General features: G+C 38.5%; 1 protein-coding gene across 1 annotated transcript; it reads left to right on the top strand.

Annotated features, from left to right (window-relative positions):
- Positions 1-4,473: 4,473 nt before the first annotated feature.
- Positions 4,474-7,498, top strand: LOC129034226 (NEDD4-like E3 ubiquitin-protein ligase WWP1; the record flags this gene model as incomplete). Its single annotated transcript, XM_054483811.2, is given in 1 exon segment — positions 4,474-7,498. A coding segment is annotated over 1 exon segment (2,787 nt), but the record flags the coding sequence as incomplete, so codon positions are not given.
- Between the last annotated feature and the right edge of the window lie 3,365 nt (positions 7,499-10,863).

The following is a 10,863-nucleotide window of genomic DNA, read 5'->3' as shown; positions in this document are numbered from 1 at the left end:
TGAAAAGATTACTGGGCCACAGCTTGGAGGTTTGCTTGTGTTTGCAGATAGCTTTATTACCAGTATCATTGTGTTCATTTTAATACTAAGAGAAACAAGAGCAGTTATGTCTTTGCAAATAATTTATCTGTGCCTCTGGTTAACTTCCAGTAATATGATGTTACCAGTAGAAAGTAATTTCCTTAAAACGTTGCAGAGAGACAGCTTCTTACACATCAGAAACAAAATTGTTGGATTTTGTACCTTTTCCGTCATACTAAATCAGTTCAATTAAACAAGTTATTGAGCACCATTTATTCATCATGGGATTCTATTCATCTAGAAGATGGGAATACAAAGTTAAAATAGGCCTTGCCATCAAGACATACATAATATAACAGAGAACACATATATGTATTTGCAAAGAACTAGAATTCTGTTTGGTAAATGCAATAGTAAAAGCCTATGTGAGGCAGAGAGGAGCATAGAGCAGCGTGACCAATTGTGCCCCGTTAGCGATGGGTGCGCAGCATAAAAAAGCTCCTGAGTAGGGTTAAATGAATAACCCAGAGGTCAGTTGGATGGGATTGAGGGATCAAGCATTTCAGGCTTAGCCAATGGCATTGAGTCAGATCAGGAAGTGCATGTCATGCCGTCTTAACATGCTTGAGTTTCATTCCTTAAGAAATGAGAAGGCTGGGTGCCGTGGCTCACACCTGTAATCCCAGCACTTTGGGAGGCTGAGCCATGGGATCTCTCGAGCCCAGAGTTTGAGACCAGCCTAGGCAACATAGCAAAACCCAGTCTCTACTAAAAGTAGAAAAATTAGCCGGGTGTGATGGTGTGCACCTGTAGTCCCAGCTACTTGGGAGGATCACCTGAGCCCAGGAAGCAGAGGTTGCAGTGAGCCAAGGTCGTGCCACTGCACTCCAGCCTGGGTGACAGAGAAAGACCCTGTCTCAAAAAAAAAGAGAGACAGCAACGCAAGGAGTATTAAACATAGACATGATTTGATCAGATTTGCCACTTATTAGATGACACAATCTGTCATAGCACAGTAGCTGATGGATTGGAGTCAGAGGTCAAGAATAGACACTAGGGGCTGGGCTCAGTGGCTCACACTTGTAATCCAGCATTTTGGTAGGCCTAGGAAGGAGGAGCACTTGAACCCAGGAGTTTGGAGGTTGCAGTGAGCCATGATTGTGCCACTGCACTCCAACCTGCACAACAGAACAAGACCCCACCTCCAAAAAAAAAAAATGGGTGACTAGGGTTCAACTGCAGTGGTTCAGTGGGAAAATAGTGCTGGCAGTGGAGCGAAAGGAAAAGACAGATTCAAATTATGTATTCTAGGCCTCATCAGTAGGATCTTGTGATTTACTAAAAGTCAAGGATCCTTGAGTGTAAAATCTTTTTTTTTTCTTTCTTAAAGACTTTTTCAGTCCTATGGTTTTAGTTTTTGTTCAGTCTTTTTTATTTTTTTAGTAGTTTGTTTTCCTGTGGTAGAAAAACCAAGACAACTTATATTCAATTGTGGAGGAAATGGACTGCTTCATGCAGTACCTTATAGGAGGCAGTGCTTCACCATTTTCACACACTGTACACCACATGGCCACTCAGTTCTATCAGTTCACCAAGAGGTAATCAGAATCCAGTAGACTGACTTGTCAAGCTGGTCAGATGCAAGTGACTTATAAATTGGAATTCCATTGTGTTCATTTACAATAAATACTAAGCCCAATTACAGAATTTACCCAATATTGTCACATGGTTCTCCCTTTTTCCTATTAAAAAAAATAATAAACTAGCATTCAGAAGATTGTATGTTTAGCAGACACTGAGAATAATGTTTCCAAATGTCTGAAAAATGTTAATCTTCTGGATGCAAGAATAAGACATTGGGCCGGGCATGGTGGCTCATGCCTGTAATCCCAACACGTTTGGAGGCCAAGGCAGGAGGATCATCTGAGGTCAGGAGTTCAAGACCAGCCTGGCCAACATGGTAAAACCCTGTCTCTACTAAAATTACAAAAATTAGCTGGGTGTGGTGGCGGGTGCCTGTAATCCCAGCTACTCGGGAGGCTGAGGCAGGAGAATCGTTTGAACCTGGGAGGCAGAGGTTGCAGTGAGCCGAGATGGCCACACTGCACTACAGCCTAGGTGACAGAGTAAGACCCTGTCTAAAAAAAAAAAAAGAAGAAGAAGAAGAAGAAGAAGACATTGGAACTCAAGATTTCTTGAAACTTCTCAAAACAACAAATGATTTGTAAAATGCTTCCAACATTCTTCATATTCTTTTCTTCCTATTATGAATAGCTAAAATTGTTTAATAAATAAAAAGTTATATATTTTAAAGCACTTACAAATAAGTAAATCCTATAGCAAATATTCAAACTCTGGTAAACACCAATGAACATTAATGACTTATATTTAAGCAACATGACACTCAAATCTTGTAGCAAGATTAATAGCACTACACAGAATCACATGGAAAATGCCAATCTAAGGACTTACTTTCTTGCTACACTTGTTATTTCTTGGAACACCACTGGTAGGATTTATAGAAAGTATACTGCGTATTTGAAGTGATTAATTTTTTTTTATTTTTAGGCATGGCTCACTTTTAGTAGCAGACAGGGTCACAAATTTACGCTTACACCATGGCAACAGCTACAAATAAAATGGCCTGATTAGCTCCACCCAGCCCTTGTCTCATTTCCAGATAGGTCAGTCTTAACTTCTGACTCCATGAGTAAATATTTCCTGTGTCTGCTCTTACATGACCACAACAGATCCCCTTCTCTATGTTGATAGTTAAGCTTTAATTATAATATTTTATGAAAAACACTGATCAGAGTGGAAAATGCATTTCTTAGGGCCCACTACTCTGTTTGAAAATTATAATGCAAGTGTTTATCAATGTGAGTTAGACTCAAATACCACTTACTTATCAACTACTATGCAATGGACATAATGATCAATGCCAATGGTTCAGTGCTCACTTCTTAGATCAGAGAAAATGAAATCAAAACCCACTCTCTTTTCATTCCTAGTAATACACTTCAAATTTAAAAATAATTGTATAAACTTGAATTTCCATTGTCATGTTTGTTTAATGTTCCCACATGATTTGAATAAATTTTGGTCAATACTGGTTCTCTCTCACACTCTCTCACATTGCTTTCACTCATCCATTTCATCTCAAATTCTGATGGTTAGGACTTTGTTAAATATGATGTAGGTTAATAGTATTCAAACTTTTGCTCACAAATTTATTAAAACTATTTTGTAAAAATATGTGCCTCCATCACACATTTCAAAGTTAATGTCTAAATTTTTTTATCATAACTTTATAGTTGTAAAGGACATAATTTTCAGTAGATTGTAAAAATTTACATTTTAAAATAAAACTGTCAATCATTGTTTTAAACATATTCAATGAGATTTATTTATTTATTTTTTATTTTTTTCTGACGGAGTCTCGCTCTGTGGCCCAGGCTGGAGTGCAATGGCGTGATCTCGGCCCAATGCAACCTCTGCCTCTTGGGTCCAAGCGATTCTCCTGTCTCAGCCTCCCTAGTAGCTGGGATTACAGGTGCCTGCCACCTCATCCGGCTAACTTTTGTATTTTTAGTAGAGACAGGGTTTCGCCATGTTGACCAGGCTTGTCTCAAACTCCTGACCTCAGGTGATCCGCCTGCCTTGGCCTCCCAAAGTGCTGGGATTACAGGCATGTGCCACTGCACCCGGCCTATTTATTTATTTTTGAGACAGGGTCTTACTCTGTCACCCAGGCTGGAAGTGCAGTGGTGCAATTACGGTTCAGCACAGCCTCAAACTCCAGGGCTCAAGTAATCCTCCCACCTCCGCCTCTGAGTAGCTGGGACTATAGACATGCACCCCTACACCTGGCTAATTTTTGTAGAAATGGGGTTTCGCTATGTTGCTGAGGCTGCTCTTGAACTACTGGGCTCAAGCAATCCTCCCGCCTCAGCCACCTATTATAGGTGTGAACCATCGCGCCTGGCTTCCAGTGAAATTTAAATGCATAATGATTCGATATAAATGTTCATTCCTATAAAAATATACCAACTAGTCTTCCATGTTGCCCAGAGCAGAACTTGTTTTGTAACAATTTATACGAAAACATCATGAATCCCAAAGCCCTTGATATTCTGCAGGTAAAAGAGGAGTTGTGCCTGTTCCTTCCCGCAGGAGCTCATTTAAGTACAGATGGAATAATGTGACAGACAAGTGGACCACAAACACAGTATCACTAATCATCAGAAAAATGCAAATCAGGGCCGGGGTGGGGGTGGGGGAGAGTCGCTGTGCGGGCTCCGGGTGACTGCTGGCGGCCTGGGCCTGCTGCGAGGTGGTGATCTTTGACGTGGAAGGGTTAGGGCCCCGGCGCGCCGGGGTTGTCAGCCCCTTGAAATAGGGAATCGTGTCTTACTCGTCTTTGTATCCCCAGTGTCTAGCAGTTCCTGATACATAGTTTTAGCTGAATTTTGGGACAGGGCCACTGCTTCACCAAGGTCTGATACTAGTGATAACCACAGTGGAAGGCTGCAGTTCCAGGTAAGTGTTTCTAGTGCCAAACTTAAAAGAAGAAAGAACTGGTTCGGAACAGCAATATATACAGAAGTAATTGTAGATGGAGAAATTAGGAAAACAGCAAAATCCAGTAGTTCTTCTAATCCAAAATGGGATGAACAGCTAACTGTAAATGTTATGCCACAGACTACATTGGAATATCGAGTTTGGAGTCATCACAATTTAAAAGCTTAATTAGGAAATGCAACGATAGATTTGAAACAAGCTCTATTGATACACAATAGAAAATTGGAAAGAGTGAAAGAACAATTAAAACTTTCCTTGGAAAACAAGAATGGCATAGCACAAACTGGTGAATTGACAGTTGTGCTTGATGGATTGGTGATTGAGCAAGAAAATATAACAAACTGCAGCTCATCTCCAACCATAGAAATACAGCAAAATGGTGATGCCTTACATGAAAATGGAGAGCCTTCAGCAACGACAACTGCCAGGTTGGCTGCTAAAGGCACGAATGGAATAGATAATCATGTACCTACAAGCACTCTAGTCCAAAACTCATGCTGCTCGTATGTAGTTAATGGAGACAACATACCTTCATCTCCGTCTCAGGTTGCTGCCAGACCCAAAAATACACCAGCTCCAAAACCACTCACATCTGAGCCTGCCGATGACACTGTTAATGGAGAATCATCCTTATTTGCACCAACTGATAATGCTTCTGTCATGGGTATTCCGGCAGTGTCTGAAGAAAATGCCTTGTCTCCAAATTGCACTAGTACTACTGTTGAAGATCCTCCAGTTCAAGAAATACTGACTTCCTCAGAAAACAATGAATGTATTCCTTCTACCACTGCAGAATTGGGATCTGAATCTAGAAGTATATTAGACCCTGACACCTCTAACTCTGGAAGTAGTTCTGCTTTTGAAGCTGCCAAATCAAGACAGCCAGGTGGGTGTATGGATCCTGTAGAGCAGGAGTCTGGGAATGCCAACACAGAAACCTTGACATCAGAGTGGGAACAAAGAAAATATCCTCATGGTAGAACCTATTATGTGGATCACAATACTCGAACTACCACATGGGAGAGACCACAACCTTTACCTTCAGGTGGGGAAAGAAGAGTTGATGATTGTGGAAGAGTTTATTATGTGGATCATAACACCAGAACAACAACGTGGCAGCAGCCTACCATGGAATCGGTCAGAAATTTTGAACAGTGGCAATCTCAGCGGAACCAACTGCAGGGAGCTATGCAACAGTTTAACCAACGATACCTCTATTCGGCTTCAATGTTAGCTGCAGAAAATGACCCTTATGGACCTTTGCCACCAGGCTGGGAAAAAAGAGTGGATTCAACAGACAGGGTTTACTTTGTGAATCATAATACAAAAACAACCCAGTGGGAAGATCTAAGAACTCAAGGCTTACAGAATGAAGAACCTCTGCCAGAAGGCTGGGAAATTAGATATACTCGTGAAGGTGTAAGGTACTTTGTTAATCATAACGCAAGAACAACAACATTCAAAGATCCTCGCAATGGGAAGTCATCTGTAACTAAAGGTGGTCCACAAATTGATTATGAACACAGCTTTAGGCGGAAACTTGCTCACTTCCATTATTTGTGCCAGTCTAATGCACTACCCAGTCACGTAGAGATCAATGTGTCCCGGCAGACATTGTTTGAAGATTCCTTCCAACAGATTATGGCATTAAAACCTTATGACTTGAGGAGGTGCTTATATGTAATATTTAGAGGAGAAGAAGGACTTGATTATGGTGGCCTAGCAAGAGAATGGCTTTTCTTGCTTTCACATGAAGTTTTGAACACAATGTATTGCTTATTTGAGTATGCAGGGAAGAACAACTATTGCCTGCAGATAAATCCAGCATCAACCATTAATCCAGACCATCTTTCATACTTCTGTTTCATTGGTCGTTTTATTGCCACGGCACTATTTCATGGAAAGTTTATCGACACTGATTTCTCTTTACCATTCTACAAGCGTATGTTAAGTGAAAAACTTACTATTAAGGATTTGGAATCTATTGATACTGAATTTTATAACTCCCTTATCTGGATAAGAGATAACAACATTGAAGAATGTGGCTTAGAACCGTACTTTTCTGTTGACATGGAGAGTTGGGGAAAAGTTACCTTACATGACCCAAAGTTGGGAGTTTCCCATATTCTGGTGACTGAGGAGAACAAAGATGAATATATTGGTTTAATGACAGAATGGCATTTTTCTCGAGGAGTACAAGAACAGACCAAAACTTTCCTTGATGGTTTTAATGGAGTTGTTCCTCGTCAGTGGCTACAGTACTTGGATGAAAAAGATTTAGAGGTTATGTTGTGAGGCACGCAGGAGGCTGACTTGGCAGATTGGCAGAGAAATACTCTTTATCAACATTATACAAGAAACAGCAAGCAAATCATTCGGTTTCGGCAGTTTGTGAAAGAGACAGACAATGAAGTAAGAATGCTACTATCGCAGTTCGTCACTGGAACCTGCCGTTTATCTCTAGGAGGATTTGCTGAGCTCATGGGAAGTAATGGGACTCAAAAGTTTTGCATTGAAAAAGTTGGCAAAGACACTTGGTTACCAAGAAGCCATACGTGTTTTAATCTCTTGGATCTACCACCATATAAGATTTACAAACAACTAAAGGAAAAACTTCTTTTTGCAATAGAAGAGACAGAGGGATTTGGACAAGAATGAATGTGGCTTCTTATTTTGGAGGAGCTCTTGCATTTAAAAACCCCGACCAAGAAAAATTGCACAGATAGTGTATATAAGCTGTTCACTCCGTACAGTGAATTTTCCGAACCTCTCAAAGTATGTTTTCCATTCTTCCACAGAAATATGCAAAACATATATCATCCTTTTCTACTTTATTTATTGTTCCCTTGAAATGATTGACCAGGAAAAAGATCATCCTTAAATTTTGAAGCAAGTGAGAGACTTTATTAAAAATACGTATGTATCTATATAAGCATATATGATAGTGGCTCTAGGTTTATAGAGCTCCAAGTATATTAAACATGACAGCCATTCATTCATAAAGATCTGGATTTGCCTTACCTTGTTAATATTATCTAGGGGAAAAAGTGCAAATTGCTCCATGTTCTTCTCTCCCTTATGTAACATCTCTTGAGGGTGTTTAGTTGCATGGCTGTTCAGGAAGGCATTAAGGGCTTAGGCCAAATCTTACTTTGAGTATGTTTTAAAAAAAATGCTGCTGGCTTTTCTGAAGATAGGTGCTTGAACCTGTCAGTTTGTTTTAAATAAATACAATGGTTGAAAATTTTTCTCTCACTGTTACATCAGTAATATTGTCAAAGTAATGGATAAAACCATAACTTACACATGAAAGTCATATACTAGATCCGATACTGTTTAGTTTATTATCGAAGGATTCAATGAGTAGCATAGAAGTTTGTTTACATGTTACTTTGAGATGCTAGGTATTTGTGGAATTAAAAAGAATCAGGCACTTTTGTACTTTGTTTTAAAATCTGTGATGTTTTACTAATTCATAATAAATTGATGCAATTTAATACTTAGGTACGTAGAAAAGGTAATGTCAACTCTGCCACTTGTTTTGTGTTCAAAATTTTGGTTTTATGAAGCCAGATGGATTGAAGAGTTACATGAGCATTTGAATGTTCTAATATGAGGCTAATGATTTTCTGTTAGTGTTTGAATATCTTCATTCCTCTCAAATTCATAACAGTTCTATTTATCTGAATTAAATAAGCATGTTAAAAAAAGAAGTGACATTTATCAGCCTCTGGAATTCAGCGCTGTTCTTTTCTTATGTTTATATCTTTGCAAGGCATAGATGAGCTGAAGCCTCCATTTTGTAGGTATTCCATAAAATCTTATGGCGCTTTGTGGCTTGCGGGAAAGACTAACCGCCAACAAACAACACAGGTAGATATCACAAAACAGTAAAAAGGATAAAAACAATACATTTGGTAGAATCAAAGTACTTACAGATGGATAGAATATTGACCAAATGGGAAGAACTGAAAGCTGGAATAAATTGTAATGTCTTCTGTTCCAAAAATGAGGAAGATTATGCCTTCCTTTCTTTTTCTTAATATTTCAAATAGATACTTCACATAACTCAGCATAACTCATCAATTCCGTATTGCAATAAAATTAGTCCATACCTAAATTTTCATTTCTCTTTTGGATCAGAACAACAACAACAAACTATAATAGCTAAATATTTCAAAGAACAGTACCAAAGCAAGGGAAATTACATTGATACAGACACATGTATATCATGCTGGCAGTGTTTTAAATACATTCCATATTTTTTGGAAATAACTTTTTTATCACATATTTGTGTAGTATTTTCAATTATTTTTCCTGGCTTTGGAAGTCACATTTTGTTGAAATTAATAAGGCATTTACTAGTGGGGCTAGTTTTTGTTCAAAGATCCTGAGATGGTATCAGTTACTGACAGGTAATCTATCTCAACATTTTATAGAAACAGAGCAATTTCAATGGAAAAGTATTAAGAGATCTAAGCCTGATAGTTTTTGTAGTAAATTTTGTTTGTTAAATTTTAAACTTCTAATTCTCTAACTTATTTTAAAATTTACAAAATGGTTTCAAGAAAAAAGACCAAATCTTAATACATCTCTATAGTACTTAACTGAATTAGAAACCCAGCAAAAATAAAGTACAAGATTTCATGATATTATTATATGGCTATGTTCTTTCAAATTAGTCCTGAAACAAAAGGAAATAATTTTCCTCCACTGTATCATTAGCTGCCCTGTCTGCCTACCTCTGACCTTTGCTGGTGACCTGCAGTTCTGGCTGGAAAGGGGAGAAAAAACAAGTAGAAATTTTCAGTTCAGGTCTGGTCCTTATAAAATTTGTCTTTCTGCGCCTCTCAGCAGCTAGCTTACTTGCTCTCTCTCTCTCTTTCCTCTTTCTCTTTCTCTCTTTCTTTTTTCCTTCCTTCCTTCCTTCCCTCCTTCTTTCCTTCCTCCTTTCCTTTTCTTTTCTTTTCTTCCTTTCTTTCTCTCTTTCTTTCTTTTCTCTCTGTTTCTCTCTCTCCTTCCTTCTTTCATTCCTTCCTCCTTCCTTCCTTCCTTTCTCTCTCTTTCATTCATTTGTTTGTTCCTTTGTTCGTTCTTCACTGTCACCCAGGCTGAAGTACAGTGGAACAATCATAGCTCACTGCATCTTCGACCTCCCAGGCTCAAGTGATCCTCCTGCCTCAGCCTCTCAAGTGGCAGGCACTACAGGCATGCACTATCAATCACACTCAGCTAATTTTCTTTTTTTTCTTTTTTTGTGGAGATAGGGTCTCACTCTATTGCCCAGGCTGGTCTTGAACTCCTGGCCTCAAGCAATTCTCCCACCTCATCCTCCCCAAGTGCTGGGATTACAGGCATGAGCCAGTGTGCTTGGCCAGCATATTTTATTTTCTTAAAAGAGGCTCATATCCTTAATTCCCATAAGAACTTGAACTCATTGTTAATGATATCCTAGGTTGGGTCAGGCAAAAAACTTCACACTATAGCAGATGACATGGAACAAAAGTCCTGATGGGAAGCTCAGTTCCACCAACGACTTTTGGCAAGTCCTGTTACCTTTAGGATCAAAGTTCTCACCTCTAAGAGGGGGAGGAGGGTGGCTGGCTCATCAATTCTAAACCTCATTTCTCCTGTAACACACATAACAGATGATCATGTCTAGGAACAAAAAACACTCACTGAGGAAACCCAAAACATTTCCCAAGATATAAAGCAAAGAGCAAGGAGATATTTTTATGTTCTTGACAGTTTTGTTTTAACATAATGTGAGGGGTTACATAATACTTCACTGAGAGCCAAATAAAAGAACAGCAAATGAATTTTATTTCCTTCTAGTAAAGTAGTATAATGGTTTATGTAGACCAGTTTGGTTTGACATGGCATTCCAAAAAGCACTTATGAGCTTATAAGTAAATAAAATTGCTATTTATTTCACAAGGAAAAAAATGGGCCTAACTAAATTCTAATTTTTTTCTTAATTTTTTAAATTTTTGTGGGTACATAGTTCATGTATATATTTATGGGGTACAAGAGATGTTTTGATACAGGCATTCAGTGTGACATAAGCACATCATGAAAAATAGGGTGTTCATCCCCTCAAGCATTTATCCTTTGAGTTACAAACAATTCAACTGTACTCTTTAAGTTATTTTAAATAAATTCTTAAATGTTTAAAAAATGAATTTTGATATTTTAATATTCTGTACCCCAAGATAAACTAAATTGAGCAGATTTATGTGTTGGCATATTTAATATTCTGAT

The sequence above is a fragment of the Pongo pygmaeus genome, chromosome 2 (assembly GCF_028885625.2).
Source record: "Pongo pygmaeus isolate AG05252 chromosome 2, NHGRI_mPonPyg2-v2.0_pri, whole genome shotgun sequence".
NCBI lineage: Eukaryota > Metazoa > Chordata > Mammalia > Primates > Hominidae > Pongo > Pongo pygmaeus.
Note: the sequence above shows the minus strand (reverse complement) of the source record. Positions and strands in the feature narration are given on the sequence as shown.